The sequence below is a fragment of the Balaenoptera ricei genome, chromosome 20 (genome assembly GCF_028023285.1).
Source record: "Balaenoptera ricei isolate mBalRic1 chromosome 20, mBalRic1.hap2, whole genome shotgun sequence".
Taxonomy (NCBI): Eukaryota; Metazoa; Chordata; class Mammalia; order Artiodactyla; family Balaenopteridae; genus Balaenoptera; species Balaenoptera ricei.
The window spans coordinates 47,231,403-47,255,276 of NC_082658.1; the positions used below are offsets into that span (position 1 = coordinate 47,231,403).

Here is a 23,874-nt window from a genome sequence, read left to right on the forward strand (position 1 = left end):
GGCAGGAGAGGAGCCAGTAGGCTTCAGTAGGACCAGCCATGCCTTCTAAAATTTTATACGTACACACACCGCAACTACTGGGTGCCAGACCAGTTTTAGGCTCAGGAGCTGATGATGAGAGCTGTGAGAATGGTTGTAACAGTAATAAATAATAAAACAACAAAACTAATGTTTTTTGAGTGATGACTATGGGTCAGGCAGTGCAGCTAAATATTTTACATTCATTTTCATTTAATTCTTACAGTAACCTAGTGAGGGAGGTACCATTATTATCTCCGTTTTACAGATGAGGAAATGAGGCCAAGTCTTTGAAGCTGACCCTGAAGGAGGGTCATGAGGAAGTCTTGGAGACTCTCAAGCAGTGGAGGGACGTGGTCAGCAATGGTCAGGACACAGTTGAGATCAGCAGTTTCCTGGGACATATCCGCATCCTGCCAATATCAGAGCTGATGGTGGGAGCCTGCAGGAGTCAGGATGTGTGATCCACAGCCAGTGGGGTCTTCCCGAGCTGGGTCAGCCCCAGGGGGGTCTTCCTGTCCTGTCTCGGAGCTGACCCATGCCCCTCCCCACTCCCCAAAATCAGGCACAAGCTTGACATGCCTATAGCGTGACGAGCTCTGGGGAACAGTGTGTGATAATATGTATTTACTGGGTGTTTAATGTCAGCTCCCACTACATTCCACAAGGCCAGGGTTTCTGTCTATTTTGTTCACCACTCATACTCTTGGCCTGGCCTAGGGCCTGACACATGGAAAATGCACAATAAAACTTTGCTGAATGAATGCATGGCTCTCTGCCCTGCGGTCTGGCCTCCAGGGCATCTGCCAACTTTGTGGACATGGTCCCAGCTTCTAAAGTAATAGCTTCACTCGTCCATGGCTCCTTCCCCAAAGGAAGGGGAGTGTTTATATGAGTGAGAACAGCAGATGGACCCGAGGGCTCAGTCCCACACAGGAGCCAACCTGCTGTGTTTGGGGGCTGCTGCTGCCCAGATAGGGAAGCAAGGGCAACAACTGCTCAGGTGGACGTGGCCTCTCGTTCATTCATCCAATACATATATTTTTTTAGCATCTGCCACGTGCCAGACACTCTTCTAGGCTCCAGGGGTAGAGCAGTGGACAAGAGAGACAAGGTCCCTGCCCCATGGAGCTTACATTCTAATGGGGGAAACAAAGAAAGAAGTAGATGGACTCCATAATGTCAGGAGCTAATAAGGATTATGGAGGAAAAGAAAGAAAAGGTTAAAGGAATAAGAAAGACAGGATGGAGGTGGGTAAGGATGCCATTGTTTATGGTGTCATCAGGGAGGGCTACTCTGAAGAGGTGACAGTTGAGACCTGGATGAAGGGAAGGAGCCGGTCACGGGATGATTTGTGGCAAGAGTGTTCTGGGCAGAGGAAAAAGCAAGTGCAAAGGCCCTTAGGTGGGAACCATCTTGGTGAGTTTGAACAACAGCCAGAATTCCAGTGTGACTGGCAGAGCTGTGGAGGATAAAAGCCTGACTGGAGTGGCTGGGGGATGAGGACGTGTAATGAGGTCTTTCAATGGTTTTGCCATAAAAGGGAAGCAGAGAAACAAGGTAGTAGCTGGGTAGGGGTAGTATTTGGTTAGCTAGCCATTTATCTCTTTGAGATGGGAATCATTACAGCTTACTGATCACTGATGGGAATGATCCAGTGGATAAGGAGGTATCAATGTTCCGGGGCAGAGGGCGGGGAGGATTTTCAGGAGTAAAGTCCTTGAAAATTGAGAGAGGACAGGATTCAGTGCTCAAGCGCAGGAACTGACCAGCCTTGGGAGGTAAGGAGTTGCCTGTTGCTAGAAGCATTCAAGTTTACACTAGCAGACTTGAGAGGGCTTGTCTCTCTATCCCCAGCACCTAGCACTGTGCCTGGCACAAACAGGGTGTTCAACGTTGTTTGATGTGTGAATAAATGAGCAATGCCGTAAGGGGAAAATCAAGCATGACATGGGCGGCTGGACCAGATGACCTTCTAACCAGAAAGCCTTCAGACCCGCAAACACCAGACGTGCCTGGAAACTGTGGAGCACAGCGACGTTGATCTCAATGACAGCCCGGTCTTTCCAGAGTGAGGCCACCTTGTGTGTTTCCAGGCCCATCCTCCTGCCCACTTCCTGCAAAGGCAGAGAAATGGGGGTGAGTCAGTCTCTTGGATCCCAGCTGCAGGCCCGCACCTCCAGCCAGCCCAGCTAGACGGTCTTCGTTACCTCCAGGATGTTGTAGCGCTGGACGTCACAGAAGTCCCGGACTCCGATCTCCGTGCCCATATACCAACCGTTGAAGGGGCACCCGGGGAACTCAAGGCCACCCACCTCGAGCAGCATGTTGGCTACGGCCGGCAGGGCATACCACTTCAGCTCCAGCTCCCGGAACCACTCATACCTGGTAGGGAGGCAGAGCTGGTGGCAATGGGGCCTTCACTTTGGCCCACACTCACCCCCCCAAAAAAAAGCTTCAGAGAAAGAGTGCACCAAGAAAACTCCTTTCCAAGTGCTGATCTCTAAGTTCATCCCACCTGGAGAGGTGAATTGACGCACCACGTGTCATTCGCTAATTATACATTCATTCACGAGTTCATTCACGCAAACATATTAAGCATCAAGTATATGACAGGCCCTGTGCTAAATGCTGAGGACCCAACATAACAAGGCACTTAAGGATTCCAGTGTCAGAAAGCCTGGGTTCAAGTTCTGCCTTACTGATTACTAGCTGTGTAACCTTGGGATATTGTTTAGCCTCTTTGAGCCCTAGCATCCCCACCAACAAAATAGAGATAAGAGCATCAAACTCATGGGATTATTGTGAAAATAATAGTATCCTTTATTAGTATATTCATTCATTCCAGAAATATTTATAATTGAGCACTTACCATGAGCCAGGCACCCCACTATGTGTTGGGGATATATTGCCGAACAAGAAAGACAACATCCCTAATTCTCAAGGACCTTACAGACTATAAATAGGTAAACAAATAAATAAATAGGAAAATAAAGACAAGGTGATGTGTCAGATGGAGGGTGAGGGTGCTTACTCTAGACTAGGTGCTCAGAAGAGGCTTCTCAGAACAGGTAACATTCAGGAAATACCTCATTGACAAGAAGAAATGAAGTCTGCAAAATTCTGAAGAAAGGGCACGTCAGGCAGAGGGAAGAGCAAGTGCAAAGGCCCTGAGGTAGGAGTAAGTTCAGTATATTCAAGGGACAAAAAGAAGAGCCCAGCCTAATGCCTGCTACATAGTGAGTGTCAATGTATGCAGGTATTTTTGTAATTATTAGAGCTGCCTGGAGGAGGGGCTGAACCAGATGAGCTCTTGAAGTACTGTCATCAGTCAGGAGAGGGAAGGCTAAGAGAGTTGGCAGGAAGGTCAAAGAGGCCTGGGCTGCACAGTGTGAGAATCTCAGAGCCTTTCAAGGATTCCTTTCCTGAGGTCACTTCTTCCCAAGCTGCTAGAGCCTGGTCTGTCTAAGCCATTGCTTTCCTGTCACCATCAGCATCTCATTATAAGTCTGAGGCCCGAAATGCAAGTGCAGAGTTGCTGTACAAGGGCGACAAGGCAGGCCTTGAAAGTCGGCCCTTCTGGGTATCACCTGCTGCTGGCCGGGCTTTGGGGGAGGTGCAGGGAGGGTCCTGAGGACTGAGGTCTCATTAAGGAAAGGAGGGGGCATGCATGTGAACTCACACCCCCATCCCCCACAGCCTGCTTACTTGGGATGTTCCATGGGCACCTCAAACACAAGGTCGGGAGGGATTTCGAAGAGCTCAGGGTCCTGGCCATCAGCCTGCAGGACCAGAGGCACCACATCGAAGCGGCCGTACTTGGGCTTCCAGCCCAGGTCGATGCACAGCTGAAAACAAGACAGGCCAAGTGAGTCTGGAGATCCAAGTCCCTTGACCCCTCTGGGCTCCACTCTCACCCACCAAAGCCGGATCTAGTACCTGGGTGAACTCCACGCTGGCAGGGTCCCCTCTGATGGTGCCATCAGGCATCTGGTAGCCGGCGTACTGGATGAGCTGGGCGTTCCAGACCCGGAAGTCATGTTTCCCGTCGCTCCGTTGGGGGAACACGGTGATGGCCAACCTTCCCGAAGGTGAGGACAGTGCTGTTTACCACCCAGCTTCAGTGGCCACTCCCAGCCATCCCCAACAGGTCCCCTGCCCCCTCCTATCTTCCCACTCCCCAGCCCTCTGCACCTGAGCTAACTGAACCAAACCCCTGCAGCTCTGAGACATGCCAAGCTCTCACTGGCCTCTGTGTAACCCGTCCACTTCCTGACATACCCTCTCCTTTCTTCTTCTCCCTCCAGCTCCTACCCTTCCTTCCAGACCGGCCCAGGGACCACCCCCTCCAGGGAACCCTCCCCACCCCTCGGGCGCGGTTAGCTGCTCCAACCCTTTCCCTAGCTGCGCCACAGTTCTCTTTGCCATTGAGTTAGCTGGACACTTGTCTCGTGCAAGGCATAGGTTCATAGTGGGCTGGAGCCTCGTCTTAGGGTCCTAGTCACTTCCACCCCCATGCCTAGCCCTGTGTTGGGTCCTCATCAGGTGGGCACTGAGTGTTTGCTGAACAGAAAAATGAATGAATGACCGAATGAGTTGACCTTGACCTCCTTGGCTAGGGGAAGGGGAAGGTAAGGCAGGGGTGGCACTGATGGGCAGCCGCTCCCCCACCTCTAAGAAAATCACCACATTGGCTGCAAAACCAACTTCTCATCTCCTCTACAAAGTGGGGAGCCTTAACCTCGAAGAGTGGAGAAGTTGCTTCTTAAGGATCCCCCCATCACCTCCAAATGGCTACAAGTCAGAAAGAAACCAAGGAAATGGGCCACTGACGAGGCACTAAGCTCACGGAGGCCGGCTCACTGCGAGGGCTCCCTGAAGAAGCCGAATCTTTCTCCTTTCTTTCTCCCTGGTCTCTCCTGGAGCCCAGATGCCTCCCCTAAACTCATCTGCATCTCTTGGCTAAGACTTGGGGGCAGGGCGGGCCCCAGCGTAGCCTCGTAGCCTGGGGAAAAGCACACCCACCTGATGTTGCCGCTGTTGGTGGCATAACGCAGGTGTCTGCAGATGTGCTCGAACATCTCCTGGGCCGTGGAACAGCTCCGCGCGTCGAAGACCTGCACGCACACAGCCCACCCAGACCATGCGCGTCAAGGACCGTGAGGACAGAGGCCTTGGAGCTGATCTTAAAAGCTAAGTCACGGGGACTGAGGGAGTGGCCCCAAACCCCACGACCCGAATGCCTCGCCGAGGAGGGCATCCTCCTCTCTGCCCCTTCACCCTTCCTCCGCTCTCCTAGGGGAGCCCAGACGCCCTCACCTGGAAGACCCTATCAAAACCCAACCCCCAAGAAAACCTGATTCTCAAGCACCGTGAGTCAGGATTCCCACGGCCTAGTTGCTTTATACATGTTACACACGGCCTCCAGAACATTTTATTACAGCCAGAGCTGGTTCCGTTGGCATTTCTTATCTCTTTATCTGTCCAAGTACTTTCACTATTATCCAGCAATAAAACGTAAAGACAGCTTAGGAGGCTAGGATAAAGGAAATGTTTTCTAAAAGCCAAGAATTCAGTCGAGGTAAACAACCAGGGCCTCAGCAATAATGAGAGCAAGGTCGTTTGGTTTCACGTTGGCGTTTAGTCTCCAAAATTTAATGCAAGAGAGAGAGATCGGCTAGGAATCCTGGTGCTGAGATCGGATTCTAGACTCTGGGGCGGCACGGCCACACATCTCAAGCTCAAGCTCTGGGGCGGTGGGGGTGGGTGGCCATGAGCCCCCATCTCAAGCTCAGGGCTGGGGAGAGAGGACGCAGGGAGCCCCGGGCACAGCTCGGCGGGCTGCTGGGAGCCACTGCTCAGGGCCCGCCGGGCTCCCAGCTTCCTCTCCTGCTCTGTCTAAGGGAGTTCACCTGCAGGTTGGACCACTGGATCCTCCCGATGCAGCGGGGGGCGTTGCGCCAGGCCTGCTTGGTGGCGAAGATGAGCTCATCTCCCGTCAGCTGGTAGGTTCCTGTTGTTTCTATCTCCTTTGTTACCGCTTCCACCCTGGCCAGATGTTCCTCTATTTTTGCCCTGGGGGACAGGAAGACATCAGGAAGATCAACAATGAGATGGCCTTAAATGGAGATGATTCAATCCACAGAAGCAGGAACTGAACTAGGACACCAGGAGGGCAAGATGTCTCTCAGGGAGACCGTCCCCTCCAGAGCCAGCTTCATGGGCATGTGACCAGGGCCCTGAGCTCAGAAGGGCTCCATGCTGGGTTTAATGCTCTGCTGTCTTGAATTCTTAATCATCTGTGAACAGGAAGCCACGTTTTTATTTTCACACTGGCTCCTGCACGTTACATAGCAGGTCCTGGTCCCACCAGCACCCTTGTCGTTTCCAGGAGCTTTTTCTCGAATCATATTCATCTCAGCACGGAGTGCAGCGCTTCTCAGACACTTGGAGGAGCGTCCAGCAAGCCGCAGCCCCATCTTGCCTCTCAGCCAGGGGAGCACCCGTCCACCTTCCCTTGGTTAAGAGATGAATCAGTCCCCCCCACAGCAGATCCTGTGTACTGAGTACTCATTGTGAGCCAGGTACTGGGCGAAGCCACCCACAGTCAGGGTCCCTCTGAGTCTGTGAGGGAGGCATTTTTGTGTCTTTTTTTATAGTCGGTGTATCCACAAGGTTAAGTACTGGCCCAGGAACAGAAGTGTGGTAAAGAACAAACTCAGGACTCAGACTCAGGTTCCCTGATGCCAAGCCCAGGCTCTTAACCTTCTACCTTCCACCCTGGGTGGGAGGGATTGCAAGCCCTGGTCAGGCCCAGACGGGGACCTGCTCTCAGGACTCAGCCTGCGGGGCCCCAGGGCCGCTCAAGGAGGAGCCCTCCACAGTGTGGTCCAACGTCACAGGCTCTCTACAGCGAGCTTTCTCAACCCCCGCGCCGCTCGGCCAGCTGTCCCATGTGAGATTTCCAAACTGGCTTCTCCCCTCCCCTTCCAGGCTTCAAAAATGTCCCACAGCCAGGAAGGTTTTGAAACACACACACACACACACACACACACACACACACACACACACACAGAGCAACCTTGAGATTTCCAATCAGCACCAAAGACATTTCAAGTTGCAACAAACAAAACTATTTAAGGAATGAACTCCTGATTAAGGAGAGTGGACAACTCAAGACAAAATGGCCTTTCTGTGGATGAAGAGTGTCTTGACAACTCTTCCCTGATTAAAGAAAGAAAGCTCAAAGACAAAACACTCGGTGCTATTTATCTTCAAGGACACTCCTGGCATAAAGACCTGCTGGGTGAGGTTGAGGCTGCCCCACCATCGGCAGCCCTCCTTCCCCAAACAAAGCTTCTAGCAGCATTCCCTGCTCTGCATCTGAGCATGAAAACAGTAGCGACCACCAGAACACAGATGCTTCCAACATACTTGGTAGTGTTAACATGGGACTACGTAAGAAAAGATTATTTTACGTTCTCACCCAATTCCTTTAGCGTTTTACATTTTACCACTGTTTTCAAACAGTCACATTTCTGAGGCACTAAAATGTTATGATGCCTATTAGTTCTGAAAAGAGGGAGTGGCTTTTGGCATCGGTGAACTGGCTTTGGACAGAACATTCAGCAAGTTACAATTTCTAACTATACAATCCTTCACTCACAAAAGACTGAACCGGCCCAGCTGTCCGTGCCTTTGGCTGCTAGTGTAATTGTGGGGATGGGCTGCCATCTGTCACTCACACCCCCAGGATCACTTGGGGGGTCCAAGCCATGGATTTGTGACTGTGAAAAGTGGAACTTTTTCCCTCTGTGAAAAGTAAATGGGTTTTGAACAGCCAGCAAGAGCAGCCCTGTAGCTTCCTGGGGCTAACACCCACCCAGTTGCCTTCCAAACAGCAGCAGGAACCCCCAGGTCCAGCAGGGAGTCAGAACCTTCAAAGTCAAAGAGCTGGATGCTAGAACATTGAGGTTTAAAGCAGGGGCTCTGCGCCAAACTGCTTGGGCTCAAATCCCAGCTCTGGGACTTCAGAACGTGTGACTTTGAGCAAGTTACATACATCTCCTCCACAGGCTTTGGTTTCCTCGTCTGTACAGTGTGGGGAGGATAATAATGGTACCAGTCCCATAGAGTCATGGCGAGCCTTACATAAGGCAGAGCCCAGAACATACCTAGCGCTCAGTAAATGTCAGCTTCAATATAGTGGTCCAGTGAAGCCCATCAAGAAAATTCCTTGACCCTGAAAAGCTCGTAAGTCAACAACCGAGTTGAAAGCCTAAGGACCTTGGACCTCCTAGTGACAAAGCACTTCTGCAGAGGTTCTATTTATACAGCACACAGAGCAGCAAACCCCTGACAGGGTTCTCAGTCCCGTCGTACATTAGAATTGCCTTGGGAGCTTTTAAAGAACATGAGTATCCGCTCCCTCCACACTTCCCGAGAAGCTGATGCCCCCAGCCCAGGGGACCCTGGCACCAGTATTTTGCAAAGCCCTTAACAGCGACCACTGTGCAGCCAGGGTAGAGGATCACAGCCCCAGAAGTTAAGGGTCTCCTTCATAGACTCAAGGCCCCTTCCAGCTCAGACACTGCAGGTCAGAGCAGAGGGGACGTGGCATCACCAGGAGCCACTCTTTCTGCCATGGGGAGGGGGTGTCCCAGGTTACTTCTGTGGTTCACTTCGTGCAGTAAAGTGCCACGTGGGGCTGCACCATAAAAGCCAGACTCCCCTCCCAGCCCATAAAACAGCAAATCCATTCCCTTGGCCATTCTATCTTACAATCCCTTTGGGCATTTTTATTTTAAAGATATAAAAGGACCTAAATTAATAGCCATATATTTTATGAAACTCAGCAATATAGATCCCCACAGAGTACAGTGCAAAGAGATCTCTCCAAGTCAGGTGGCCTGAATTCTAGCTGGGACTGAACTCTAGCTGTCGCTGGGCTTCCCGGCTCACACTTGGAGGTGGAGGGCTTGGCTAGGTGGTCTCTGAGGTTCTTTCTATCTCAAACACTTCATAGTAAAAGGTTTTGTATATCAACTCATTACTTTGTGCCAGGACGCTGTTCTAAATTTATTTAATCCTCGCAACAATCTTATGAGCCAGGTTTTATCATGACCCTGCTTTGACCTGTGAGGAAGTTGAGGCACACAGAGGGTAAATAGATTTCCCAAGGATACAGGACCAGTTACTGGTGGAACAGGATTCAAACTCAAACGTTTAGTTACCCGACCCGCACTTTCAACCATTACTGCCATGCCTCTTTGTCTTATGGTTTTGAGAACCTATCCAGGGTCTTTTCCCTGAAAAACTATGTTTTAGCCCTCGGTCCATTGCAAACCTGGGAAGGAAAGGGGTCTGGGGTCCGAGGGAAAGGGCAGGAGACAGGAGAGCTCAGGGGATGGGGAGGCAGCGATGCTGCAGGAAGCAAGACTTACTCTTTGAAGGAGCCGTAATACTGGTTGACAAATTCAATAGCTTGAGGTAGAAGCTCTTCTGGGAGGGTAGGCTTGTCCCTGGGTCCTATGGTCAAACTTTTGGGGTTCACGATGGCTCCCAGGCAAGACCTGGACTTGCAAGCGAAATCCTGGAAAGAGAGGTGGCGGTGAGGCTGGCTGCCTGGCCCCTCAGCGCAGGCATTGATGGCCATCCTCCTCCAGGGCCAGCTGCCCTGGCCACCTCCTTCCACTCTGGCTGCTCCAGCTCCCTGCCACCCCTCTCCACCTCTGTGGCACCTCCTCCTTGGGGTCCACCAGGCCTTCCCCCGACTCATATCTCCTCTCCTCTACTGGCTGAACCCCAGTGGCTATGGGCTGGGGCTGCTCCCACCACCCTGGGCTCAGTCTCTGGCCCTGCCCCCCAGCCAGCCCCAGACCCAGAGCAAAGTCAGCAGCTCGATCCCTGGGAAGATCTCAACTACCTTCTCATTTAAAGAGGCTGATATGACTCCTGGGGACAAACTATTGCTGTTCAGCCAAAATGAATTGAGAAGGTGCAAATCCCAAAGTCAGGGGATGGCACAGAAAAAATACTGAAAGAAAATACACCCAAAGGTTAACAGTGGTCATTTCTGGAAGGTGTGGGAAATGACCCTGCTTTCATGGCCTTGAAATTTTCAATTCTTTCCCACTTTACAATCACAGAATACATTCTAAAGTTAGAATAAGAAACTTAGAAGATAATAAGGAGCTTTAAAGGACACTTAGTCCAACTACTCACTGGATGCTTGAACCCCTTTCCAACCTCCCTATCAAATAGCACTTGAATCCTTCTAGTGATAGGGAGCTCACTACGGGACTGGACTGGATAGTTCAGTCCAGCTTTGGACAGTTCTGTTAGAAAATTCTCCCGAATGCAATGCTAAAATCTGTCTCTCTGAGAAAGAATTAATTTGTTCCTGTAATTGTTTATCTCACCTTCTGGATTATCCATCATCCATTGGGGAGTTAACAGGGAGTCAGCATCATATACTTCCTACTGTAATTTGTGAGAAACAAGCGTCTCTGTTCCCAGTACCCTTTGCCCAAGCTGATGCCTGTCTGGTTTGCCCAAGGGGACATCTGTTTGATCCATTAAGGGCCTTGATGGCTTCGCTGACTTGGGACGAAAGTGGTTCTCCCAGAAGCCCCAGACTTCTCACCCTTTTGGCTTTGTGGTGAAGTGTGTCTTGGAAAGTCATCCCACTGCCCCAGTTTTTGATCCTCACATGCCGTGGGCAGGCCGATGGGGGTGCAGCCGGCTTGACCAGGGATTCTGGAGACTGCTAAGAGGGAGCAAAAAAACCAGGGATTTCCAAATGCCTCCAACCCCAGGACTCCATGGGTCTCTCCCAGGCCCTAGGCCCTGCTTGGGCTCTGGGTGGGTGAGGAGCTGTGGGTGGGTACACAGGTCCCAGTGTTGGTCCACATCCCTCCTCCCTTTCCGGCAGCCTGGCCACCTGGGCCAGCGCCTGCTAAGAGCTCCAGGTGCCTGGGCCACTGGCCAGGCTTCTCTCCTCATCCAAGAGCCTGCCAAATGCTCCCTCAGGGGAACCGCAACATGAGGGACTAAGGTTAGAAGTGACAGAGATTACTGTCACAGCCACTACTCCTGAGAACAGAAATCAGGACAGGGAGAACGTATCACTGCCTTCCATGAAGGCATTTAAGAATATGAAAGCCGGTTCTCTGCCCACCTCTCTGGAACACTAAGGGCCAAAGCACTTAGGGAAGGTGGAACCAGTGGGCTAGGGGCTGGGGCTGGGGCTGGGGCTGGAGGCTCAGCTGCTGAGTTCGGGATTATTTCTGAGCATCTTACTCTGGCTCCATGAGTAGTCTGCCCTCCCCCAGGCCTGCCAGCCCACACAGGCAAGTCACCCAGGTGCCTGCGCACCTGGGGGGCCACCACTCCCGATCACCATGGTTCATCCCGCTCTCCCAAAGCTCTTCCTTGTCCCCACCTGTGTCCCCGGGTCTCTACTCCCTGCCCCAGACCCCAGCTTCCACCAGGCTGCTGTGCCTGGGCGAGCGGGGAAGGGGCTTCCCACATCCGAGTGACTCACTGACCTTTGCTGTCCCCGTGAGGGGCTGGGAAGACTCATTCCGGTGCTTGCCAAGGCTGTGACATTTGGGGTCATCCTGTGTCACTGGACTGCAAAAGGAAACAGCTATCATGAGACAGAGTATCTGAAGGCAGAGAGGGATCTCAGAGTTCCCTCTGCCAGCCCCTCATTGAGGGAGGGGGGGGTGAGGTCTAGAGGGTGGGAGTGAACGTCAGCGTTTCCAGTCAACGTGGTGAGGGAGGCAGCTGGCCCATCCAGTCTCTGCACCATCACCACCCTCCCTCCTCCTCTTCTTCCCTTGCCTGCCCCCTACAAAGCCAAAAAGTCACGAGGGGAGCCGAACCAAAGTGAACGGCCCAAAGGGTGACCCACAGAAGCTCTGCGAAGATGCCCCCTTCCAAAGCCGAGTACAAACATGGTATAAGGCTGAGCTGGCAGAGGATGGCTCCTTCAACCCTGTCCTCGCAGGCCAGCAGTACTGTCCACCAGCCACTCCCTCTTTGGGACTTAACGCTTTTTTATTTAAAGCACTTGATTTATCTTGGTTTATCTATTTATTCTAAATTTTTATTGTGGAAAATGTTAAACATACACAATTAGAGAGAAGAGTGTAATAAACCCCCATGAGCCTTTCACCCAGATTCAACCCAATTGAACAATTATCAACCCACCGTCAATTTTATTTCAACGTTACTCTCCCAGCCCGCACTCTCATTTTAAAGCAAGTCTGAGACCTCACGTCATGCCTAAATATCTCAGTATTTCTGGAAGAGAAGAACGTTTTTTAAAAATATATTGGTCTATTTGCTTCACAACAACAGATTTAAAAGAATCCAGCCTATCCTTTGAAGAAGAAGAAGCCCTAATAGTCTGAAGTCATTCAGAAACCATTGGTTCTGGTTTGGGATTTCAGGTTCGCTCTCCCAGTAAATGCTACGGAGAACGGAAGACACGTGAGCATCCATCCAAGAGTCACACCCCACACGTGCCTCCTCCTGGGGCATCTCAGTAAGAAAGCATCCTGTGTCCCATGTTCTTTGCAGTATTTTCTGGGGTGTATACACATCCAAAGGGAAAGGCAGTTAGAGAGTACTACAAAGGTCGCTCATTTTCCACCTTACACACACCTGTGATGTCGGAAAATAACAAATGAGTGTGTGTTGCTTTTGTTATTGGAAAAAGTAATGACCATTTATATTCGCATTATATAATAAACTACATACATTATATAGTTGCATTATATGATTTATAACTATAAAGAGATAGTGTCCCTTTAAGAGAAAGTAACTATGTATCAGAAAGTAACTTCTATCTGAATCAAGTGATTCAGTGGCCCTGTAAAGCACCCTCCATGGGACTGGCCATCATCACCCAACTGGTCTGGTCTGGTGTGCCCCACCAGAAAAAAGCCAATATAGGGTCATCTGGACATTCAGAACAGGTAAGCCATGGCTGAGCAGTCATCATGGGGCTGCCTAAAGGGGAAGATGCTTTGAGGCTGGGGTCCTCAGGGAGGCAATGCTCTACTGCCCTTCTCAAGCTTTTACCATCACCCCTCACCCCCAAGCCCCACCATTCTTATTCATGTTTCCTCTCATTTACTTCTGGCCATAGAACTGGAGAATTTGAGAAGCTTACCAGTCCACAGTAACTTTTAGATTGAGAAACAATGTCTTTGTTCACTTAGCATAACTACTGCTCCCAGATATTAAAAAGCTACCTAAAAATCCACTCTACAGACGGACCATAGTGAGCCTGGCCCCACCGCTTAGGGCTGGATATTTAGATTGTGTCCAGTTTCTCCACTATTATAAATAATGCCTCAAACCGTATACGTGGTCTGATGCCGGCTCTGTGCGTGTGTGTGTGTGTGTGTGTGTGTGTGTGTGTACAAAAGCATAGAAAAACACCTAGGGGAAATGCTAGCAGATATTAACAGTGACTAGCATTAATTGATAAGATCACAGATGTTTTGAATTTTCTTTATCCTTGTCTGCATTTTCCAACTTTTTTTCAGTGACCATGAATTCCTTTCATAATTGGGAAATATTTTTAAATTTGAAAAAAATGAATAGAAAGCTATGCACACAGTCCTCTCTCCCCTAGTGATTTCTTTGGGTTAGCTGCTGGAAGATAGGGTGCCCAGAAGCCCGGTGAGCATATTAAGGTTCTGGATACTTATTGCCAAATTATTGCGTCATCCATCCAGACACGTGCAATTTGGCTAAACCCACAGTTGTGCTTGGTCCTGCTTGGTCCTTCACGGCAACAGGGACCCTTAAGGACCTGCCATCAAAAGGAGAGCTGGAGCGTGGCTCTTGCTCAGACCCAGCACTGTCCACAAGCGCTTGAGGGAGAGGACGCTGAGGTCAGCTCTGCAGTCCGCGGCTCGTCCGGGGACTGATTCCCCCGCTGTTCCCACTCCTGCACATGCTCCCACCTCTCCATACACCAAGGGTCGGGGGGCAGGGAGGCGCTCTGGAAAATGGATCTTATTTGTAAAACAAGAACCTCTTTGCTCTCTTAACCCTATCTATCCTAAAGGGTGTTGCAGCCCCAGGGCTGAAAAATCCAGAAAGCTCCCAAGTGCTGAAACATCCACAGTTCCTACTCCAGCCCGTACAGACGCCTCTTAGGGGTGCCTGTGGGGCTTCTCTGGGTCTTTGTGGCTACTGAGTTGCAACCCCTAAAGCGTTCTAAACCAGGAAAACCCTTTAAGTAAATCCTCATCGGAATCCTACAGAGCGAACATTCCAATCCTCATATTTTCCCCGGAAACCCGAGGCTCAGAGAGGGGCAGTGCGCGCCGGGGTTCGAGTCGGGGCCCCGCGCGGTGCCGCCCGCCTCCCTCCCAGGGCGAATCCCGGCCGGGCGCAGTACCTGGCTCGGCGGGGGCCGCAGGCTGGCTGCGGCCGGAGGATCCTGCGAAGGAGCCGGCAGAGTCGGGGCCGGGCAGCCTCGCACGCCGCGCCCAGCCCCTCGCGCATGGCCCCGGCGTGGGCGCAGCTCGGAGGGCGCCCTGCGCCCTGCCGCGCGGCCCCTTTATCGCCGCCGGACCAAGCAGCCCCCTCCCCGGGGCGGAGCGAGCGGGAGAAGTGGCTTCACCCCGAGCCTGGACCCGGGCCAGAGCGTCCGCTCCGCAGGCGGCCGCCGCGTCCCGCGCCTCCGCTCCAGCTGGCGTCCGCAGGGAAGTCTGCCTTCTGGATGCCACTGGACTTTCTCTGGGCTGAGACCCAGGGGCAGGTATGGCCGGCCTTGGGTTTGTTATTCCCCATGAAAAAACAGTAATGATCATAATAATAACTCCCACTGTACAGTGCTTTATAGTTTACGAAGCAAGCTTTCCTGTCATTTCATCTATCCCTTACTAAATCCAGTCAAGAAGGCACTTCGATATTGTTATTCCCACTTGACCGAGAAGGAAGCCAGACAGAGGTCCAGAGAAGTCAAGGATCTTGCTTAAGACCACACAGCAGCCCCAGGGCCACAGCCCAAGCTCTCTCACCTTACAGGGATGCCCTAGGAAGTGCTATTTCTTTCCTGCATGTTCAGTGCAATCCCAGGAAAGAAGCCCCAAAGAAGGTCGCAGCTGGGGGGGTGACTTTCAGTGGGAGACCGGGTGGCTGGGCAGTTGGACCAGGAGCCCCCTCAGGTCCCTTCAGGCTCCTGGTCCTTATTACTTGGAAGGCACAGGGCCACTGACCTTGCTCCATCTGTACGTTGCTTCTTACACTGGGAGCAGGATAACTCCCAGGGTCCAGACCGGGACAGGGCAGCAGCCCTGACCCCAGAGTACAAGGAGCCCTCCTGCACATCCTCCAGCATATTTAATCCTAAACCCAAATTAACGTGGAATGAAAGAGGGTACATATTTATTCTGAGCCAACTGCAACCCAGCTTGACTTTGTCCCAAATTCCATTTACCTTCACCTAGCTGTTCCCAACATTTGCCTTTGTCTCTAAAACACAGACACATGCCCCATGTTCACTTCCTAATCATTTGTTTACACAAAATATGGAACCATTACTCCCATCTAAAGTTCTTGGTCTTATTACACCTGAACGGATTTTAAAATTACTTTTCAAGATCAAAACATATTAATTGGCTCCCGCTGCTTTCAGGATAAAATCCCCTTTGTGCTGCTGCTTCCTCTTCCAGTAACATCCTCCCCCGCCCCCATCCCACTGTGGGTGCAGTCCAGCTGGGCCTACCTCCTTGCTAAAGCCCTCTCCCCACCCCCGCTCCCCCCCCCCTACACACACTACAGCCAGGCCAGGCCCCCTCCAGTATCCCCAGAATAGATCCCAGTGCCCCCGAATTCTCCTGTAACCTCCTGTCTACCTCTCTGTCCCACCCCACCCTCACCCAATTTATAAGGCTCTTTAACATCCCGATTTCTGTGTATTCCTCCCCAAACTAGTGAGGAAGGTATCGTTTCCCCATTCCCTCCCTGACAGAGGGACCTGGGTCTCTTTTCTCTGTGCCTTTCTCAGCCCAGCACACAGCAGGCCCTCAGAGAGAGTCCACAGAGTGGAGAGGTTATGAGTTTAGACTTGGTTCAAACCTCAGCTCTACCACTTTCCAGATGTCAACCTCGAGTAAGTCACTCAACCTTGTAAAATAAGGCTAATAACAGTTCCTGCCCCATTACTGACCCAGTAATAAGAACTTTATAAACATTATCTGTTCTTTTTAGCTGCTTTTTATGCAATGAATAAGTGAATCAATTTATTATTTACTTAATTGATAAACAGAAGGGCTTCACCGACAGCCCCATGACCCCCAGCACAGTGCCAGAGGAGTGGCCCTCAGCAAATCATTGTTAATGGGCTGGAACATGCCTAGGACTAAAAGCAGGGCAGCCAGTATAGTGGTCATCAGTCAGGCTGCCCGGGTTTGACTCCTGGCTCTGTCATTTGCTAACTGTGAGATCTCAAAAATTACTTAAACTTTCTAGCCTTCAGCATCCTCATTGCTACAGTAGGAGGATAACAAAAGTTCCTTCCTCACTGATTGTTGGGAGGACTGTTAAATAAATTGATGTGTGATATTTTCTCTCAGTCACCTCGAATATCTGATTTGAGCACTTCTGCCAGCCCAGCCCAGCTTAAAAATCTGGGGTAAGTCAGCTAGTTTGCCTCAGGTGAACCTACAGCTCAGGTGTCCTGAATGGTCCCAAAACACAAGACAGTGCTAGTAGAGGGTCTAGAATTCAAGGCTGAAGGCTGTAGGCCACCCTGTAAGGGTTAGGGGAGGAGGGGGATTCAGGATGATCTTGAAAGGTAGGGGATGGATTGGGTCTGGATGAATCAAAGGAGGACTGGGCCGTGTACAGACACTGGGAAACAGAGGAAGGCTGGGCTGGGCAGGTGGGATGGACCATCTGTCTGGGAAGGGTGATCATACAGAACCCTGCAGTCAAGCCTCAGTGTGGTGACAGGCAATGGGGAGCCACTGCAGACTCTAGAGCAGGAGCATGACCTGCTAGAAGTCAAGTTGGGGTGAGAGAGGTCAGAACCAGCGTGGGGGCTGCAGCTGGGGGAGGTCAGTCGGCCGGGCCTGCAGTCATGAGGTGAAGAGAAGGAAGGGATGACCAAGAAGAGTCAAAGCAGATTCCTGGGGTTCAGGCCCTCCAGAGACCCCAGAAGGAGCGATGAAACTGCTGTCAGTCTGCAGCATTTGAGTCTGCAGTGCCGGGAGGGCATCTAGAGGCCATCCAACCCTGTGTTCTCATCTCTTGGTCTCTTGGCCACCTTGGCCACCACAGCCCAGACCGCCTGGTTACAAACGTTCTCTCCTCTAGTTCAACCCACACGCTATACCTGGACAATCTTGCTCAAGAATCTACAACGGCTCCCCGTGGCCAAGCAGAGAAAATCCAAATCCCCTGCTTTGCATTCAAGCCCCTACTTCTCCTACAAAGTGCAAGGGGGTGGAAGAAATTCCAACTCTGTAATTACCAGTCAGGTGACTTTGGGGGAAGTCACACCACTCTTACTTAAAGCTTCTGTTTCCTTAACTGTAAAATGAGACAATAACTTGTACTTCACAGAGCCCCAGTGAAGGTCAGTTGAGCAGTAAAACCTGTGAAGTGCCCTAGATGGCCCTGGCCCAGAGTGAGTGTTTGGTTACAATAAACCTTGTGTTTATTGAGCACCTACTCTGTATGGGCACACTGCTAATTGCTCTACATGCCCACTCTCATTTCATCCTCAAAATGCTACAAGATGGGTCGCATTGGTTCCCCAGACCGCAGATGAGAACATCTGAGGCTCAGAGAGGTTCACCTGCCCTAGGTCACAGAGCCAGTGAGAGACAGCTCAGAGCCAATGAGTGAGGCCCAGCACAGGGCTTGGGTACAGTTTTTCTAACTTCCTGGCACCCTTCACCAGGTTGATATTCAGAATATCTAACCACCAGTGAGGCATGTGCACTGGTGAATCAGAGGGGACGTTGAGGGACTTCCCTGATGGTCCAATGTGCAGGTTTGATCCCTGGTTGGGGAGTTAAGATCCCACATGCCTCACGGCCAAAAAAACCAAAACGTAAAACAGAAGCAATAAACAAATTCAATAAAGACTTTAAAAAAAAAATGGTCCACATCAAAAAAAAAATCTTTAAAAAAAAAAAAAAGGGACGTTGGCCAGGATACCACCCCGGTCCTAACCACTGGGCTCTACTGCCTTCCATTCTCAAGTCAGGTATTCCATATCCCCTTCCTATATTCTCCCCACAGGACTGTGCCATGGCCCTTCCTTCTTCACATAGTGTCAGGTGCAGTGAGGTGCCCAATAAACAGTGGCTGCATCCAATTCCAATAGGGACATCCAAGAAGCATCCAGCGAGAACAGACCTCCTGTGAGAAGCCAGGAGCAGAGAGGAATTCTGAGTTGGCAGAGCAGGGAATGGAAACCCAGAGGAGACCAGCAGAAGGTGGCAGCAGGGAAAAGCTTACCTGGAGAGAGGCTGGTGGGCTTTCTCCACATTGTTGTTGATGTCTATTTCCTCAGTCAAGTCAAACTTATAGGATTTGGCCTTGAATAGAAACTGCCAGGGACAGGCCATCTCTGCGGTTTTGCAAAGCACGTCTCTTCTCTGGATTTAAACTCAGAGGTTCTTCTCTGTGGGCTGAGGAAGGAGAAAGAGACCGAGATGGGAGGTTGAGGAACAGTATACAGAACTGGGCCTTCTCAATGTGGTTAGTTTACTGCAGAATCAGTACAGAGGCTAATGTAAGTCTTGAGCAGCCACTTCATCAGGGCTTTGAAACCTCTGCTCCTATTTTGGTGTGGCATGTGGGGATCCTATGGACTTTAATTCTACAGAGCCACATAACTACCTAAAGGAAAAACACGTAGCCTAATGAGGACAAAGTACAAACCCTGTGAGCCTCCTGAATGGGACCTGACTGGGAAAACTTCATTGCTGACCCGAGGCAAGGTGGGGAGGAGCCTGCAGGTCATTGAAGTATGGGCACCTCTGCCTGTCCCTGCAGGATCTAATCAGCACCTGTCACTGGGGAAAGCATTCAAGTCATAGCTGCCTTAAATCTTTTCAGATTTTGCAGTTGTTGTCAATGCTGTCATCTGCTCCTTTTTTATTATGGGGGAGGCATAATTATTTGTGGGGAAAAATGCACTTAATTCTCAATATTTGAGATCATCTCCTTTTAAAAAAAAAAAGACCAAAAAAGAAGATGTAAGTGGAGGCCCAGGACTGGTCTGGGCTTGTCCCCAGCATGCCTCCTCCATGGAAAAAGGCTTTGTGTTGGGAGGCAGTGTGGTGATGTTGTGGCCCATGTAAGAATCTTAGGGCCTCCCAAATCTGGGTTCAAATCCTAGCTTTACTAGTTACATGACCTGGGTCAAGTTATTTAAAAGACGCATTTCTTCTTCCATAAAAGGGGCTTAATAACAGTTATCTTAACAAAATTTATTTGGGAGGGAAAAGGTGCATGTTATAAGGACTGGACAGTATCATCGATATAAAAATAGAATTCTCAGTAGATTACTCCCCACTCTCCAAAAAGTTTTGCCTTGAAATGTAGCAACTACAGCAAATTTTGCAGAAAAAAAAAATCTGAACAAGATGCCCTGTTCAAATGGCCAAACCTCATATTGGTGTTTCTTAGATTTTCTACCAATTTATCTCTGTAGGAAGAAAAGTCCCACAGTTTTCTGAGCCTTCCCAAACAGGAAGAAGCAAAACCCTCTCAAAACAGCAGCTTCCCCAGAAATGAAGACAACTCACCTTGCAGCTGGCTGTGCTGCCTCTGCAGGGTACCGACAAGCAAACGTGGGGGGACCTTCACCTTGAGAACTTCGGAACCGTCTATAACTGCCCAGTTCCCTCACTAACGGTGGCTGAGAGGTTTTAAACCAGCAATGCTGAATTCCCTGGGGCCAGAGAGCCTCAGTCTTCAACTCGCTGCCAAGTTATGATTATACCGCAGCTAGGAAGTATTTATACCCAACCCATGGCATCCAGGGAGCCGTTTTTGCATAAAAGTCTCTTTTTTTGGTTTCCGAAGGGAGTGTCCCCAGCTGGGTGTACAATTAGCTAATTTATGACTGGGAATCCTGACCTATGAGTGACTTGATCCTGCTGTTACATCACTCCGTGTGGTGCATCCTCAGTAAATGCACCACTTCCTGGTCCAGGGTCCAAGGCAGTGGCTCACCAGCAGGATGGTGGGTCCAATAAAGGAGTCATCGTGGAGCCAGGTTTTATTTAGCTAAACCATGTTGCTTCACTTTCAGACTCGGGGGGATTTTTTTTTTTCCCTCAGTAGAGAGTGCTCTGGTTAATTTCTGTGCAGACTCTCAATTTTCCAGTTCATGGCAGAAGTTCAGGAAGCTGAGAAATATTGACAATATCGAACACACTGGAAAATGCCCAGGTTACAGAAGGCCAGTGATGCTGGGTCATGTAGTGTTCCCAACAGGTCCCTGAATCATTCAGCTTGAGGTTTGTGGAAGGGAAGGAAAGCCCTTGGCACAGAGAGACCTCTCAGATGTTGGTGTCACTAATGTCTCACACTTCAGCTCTGAGTAAACCAGGGGAGCATGGCAGGTAGAGTTATTTTCTACAGGGGAAAAAAAATCCTTTCTTATAACAGAAATTGCATTTTAATTTCTTTATCCTTTCTTATAATTCCATTTATTATAGTGCCTCGAATACAGTATTCCTATATGGGATGAATTGTTCCATTATAAAAGTAAAATAACAGCTATGTTAGGTAAGAGTCAAAAATGCAGGGGAAAAAACCCACCCTTGATCTCACCATCCTAACACATCGCTGTCACAATCCATTCATTTCCTTCCCTCATTTTCCAAATTAAATGCAGAATTATAATCAATTGAATTTGCCTAAGATAGAAAAAACTGAATAAAGACATAAAGAGGAGCTCAAAGATCTCTGTTGAGTGAGTGAATGAATGAATGAAAAATAGGAGTAGACTGTGATGAGTTGCAATATGTCAAAGCCATTCTTCATTTAGGCTTTAGCCAGTTCAGTTCAGGGAAACTAATACTGCTTGAGGAGAGATGCAGAGTCCCTGGGTTCAGGAAGTACAAAGCTTAGAGAAAAGAATGGATAATTATTGTATCGAGTGGTACACGCAGTGTTGGAGGGGTGGCATCCTGAAGAAGCTGAAACTGCATTGCTCAGGGAAGGTTCACAGGGGAGAAGACACCAGGGCAGGGTTTTGAGGGATGACTAGGAGTTTGCCTCACTCTAACCCTATTCCCTGTAACTGCTTCCACATATTCTGACTATACCTGCAGCAAATACATGTATTAACTCCTTTAACTCCTCCACCAATCCTGTGAGATGGGTACTACTACTTGGCATTCATGGACTCCTCTAGAATCCCATCTGCTTGGCCTCAGAACACCTGGTTGGTTTTGCTTCAGAAAATGCAGTTATTTAGTTATTTAATCAATCAGACATATGACAGTTGGGCTTTGGATGCATGGGCAGTGGAATCCCAGGATGTGTCTTGCCCTTCATTTGAGGATGGTGCCCTGGCTCACTCTCTTAGATGCTCCCACCCTGATGAAGAGGACCGCTTCCAAATGCAGTCCCCGGAGAGTGTCCCTATGTACTCATTATCTTGTTGTCAGCTTACCTCTGCAAGGGGCCTCCCTTTACATGACCCCCTGAGGTGTGTCATGCTTATAACCAGCCAGCTGCCTGTGTGTCCACTGTCTTCTTTGATTCCTCCCTCTCTGGACAGGTATGGAAACCAAGGCATCTGGAGTCTCAGGTGAATCTGTGGCAGAGCCAGGCAGGAACCCAGATCTCCTGACTGTCTCCCTACCAAATCACAAGCCCTTGGGAGTAAGGGACCGTGCTGTCCCCATCACCCAATATCCCCAACACCTACTGACCGGCACAGAGTGGGCACTGGAGAAGCATAAGCTGAATGAATCATGAATGAATCATGAGTGGTGCCAGTCAAGGGCCCTCAGGGTAGCTGGCCCAGAGTTAGGGCTCCGAAACCATTTGTTTCCTTTTCCTGTTCCTCTGCATTCTGCTCAGGTTACTAGCCTGAGCTTCAAGGTTGCCATCTCACCTCTAATCCAGCATCTACCAAGCATGATGTTCTTGGCTCATGGCAGGGTTTGGGTCAGCAGTGACTGTCCAACCTGAGTAACAGGCTTTGACGATGTGGCTGCAATTTAGCCTGAGAGGTCCTGGGTTCTAGTGACAGCTCTGATACTGAGCTGCTGTGTGACCTCAGAAAAGTCACCTCTCATCTCTGGGCCTGACTTTTCACATAATGGACACCAAGGGGGGAGAGCGGGGTGGGGGGCGGTGGTGGTGGGATGAATTGGGAGATTGGGATTGACATATATACACTAATATGTATAAAATGGAAAACTAATAAGAACCTGCTGTATAAAAATAAAATAAAATAAAATTCAAAAAAAAAAAAGAAACAGTGGCCAAGATAAAGTGAGTAAATGCGATACAAGAACACGCTTTGAGCTATGGAGCAAAAAGGCAGACACACAAGAATTTTGGTCCCTGCTATGGGTCAGAGAGGAAAAATTTACTTTTTGACAAAGAGCAAGCAGGTGACATGACCTGACTTCCAAAGTTCCCTTCTTCACACAGGTCAGCACTCTACTACAAACATTTGCTTTTAAATTCCCAATTCTCTTTCTCTCTGTAACATTACACTCATTTATTTATTTTCTTATTAGGATAAAATGGATATAACATAAAATTCACCATTTTAACTATTTTAAAGTGTACACTGCAGTGGTTTTTATTATATTCACAATGTTGTGTGTAACCATCACCACTATCCCAATACTCTCTTAATTAGCAAATAGCAAAAAGGGGAGTAAGAATAGCAGTAAGGATGGTGACACACAGAGAGGTTAAGAGATTGCCCACAGTCACACAGCAGGCAGTCGCTGATCTGGCACAAACAGTGATGCTTACCCCAGAGCTCTAGTCTGCAGGATCTAGGGCTGGTCCCCATCCTGGAGGTTGTCAGGGATTTCCGTCTCTGCTTGTCCTGTGCTTTCTGGGTCTGCCTCACCTTTGGCCCAGCTTACCCAACAGGCCACATTCCTGGGCCTCTGTTGATGATGGATGTGGCAGGTGAATACTGCAGAGGAGAAATCAAAGAGCACCTTGAAGGGCAGTCAGAGGACACGCGGGCCCCCAGGAGGGTGCAGATGGAGGTTCCAAGGCTGCTGTGGAGAAATATCCTCCCCTCTACCTTTCCAGCGCATCATGGGCACCACGCCGATAGCAACCAGCCCTGGAATTTCTCAGCCTCATCATCCTGGGACTGATTTTCCATCAAATAAAGTTGATCTGTCTCTACACCATGTTGTAGAGATGGTTCAGTCCAGTTGGCCAGTGGGAATTAGCAACTTTGAAGCTCTTTCTACAGAAACAATGATCAGGGAGAACGCTTACTAAGCAAGGTGCTTGTATACAGCGACTGTTTAATCCACACAACAGGCTGTGAGGTGAATATTATTACTAGCCCCATTTTATAGGTGGGAAATTGAGGTTCAGCGCCAAGTTAAATGACTTGTCCAAGATCACACAGGCAGGTGGTGGTGAGGCTAAAACCCTGGAGTCCCCCTTTCTACCCCCTCCATCCTGCCACCCCCTGTGAGGGACAGAGCCAGGACACAGCCCTGGGGGAGCAAGGGTCCTGCACCATATCCCACTGCCTTTCTTGAAATGTTTTCTTCCCCACCCTCCTGTAATAATAATTCTCCGTGATAAGAATAATTGCAACTACCGTGGATGGAGCACTTGCTCATAACTATAGCTGG

At 49.8% G+C, this 23,874-nt stretch overlaps 1 protein-coding gene across 2 annotated transcripts in view; it reads right to left on the reverse strand.

The window, feature by feature from the left end:
- The window catches only part of NOS2 (nitric oxide synthase 2), a 55,894-nt gene extending 32,708 nt beyond the window's left edge, over positions 1-23,186 (reverse strand). Inside the window, exons 1-11 of one of the 2 annotated variants that reach the window (XM_059908953.1) lie at positions 23,021-23,186; positions 18,521-18,693; positions 11,569-11,653; positions 10,665-10,787; positions 9,463-9,611; positions 5,932-6,094; positions 5,045-5,136; positions 3,959-4,100; positions 3,728-3,867; positions 2,230-2,404; positions 2,035-2,136 (exon numbers count right to left, since the gene is read on the reverse strand). In XM_059908953.1, the coding sequence (XP_059764936.1) occupies positions 2,035-2,136; positions 2,230-2,404; positions 3,728-3,867; positions 3,959-4,100; positions 5,045-5,136; positions 5,932-6,094; positions 9,463-9,611; positions 10,665-10,787; positions 11,569-11,653; positions 18,521-18,630 (1,281 nt within the window). In that variant the 5' untranslated portion in view covers positions 18,631-18,693; positions 23,021-23,186. The remainder of the gene's footprint in view (positions 1-2,034; positions 2,137-2,229; positions 2,405-3,727; positions 3,868-3,958; positions 4,101-5,044; positions 5,137-5,931; positions 6,095-9,462; positions 9,612-10,664; positions 10,788-11,568; positions 11,654-18,520; positions 18,694-23,020) is intronic. The other variant, XM_059908952.1, reaches the window with a different exon arrangement.
- Between the last annotated feature and the right edge of the window lie 688 nt (positions 23,187-23,874).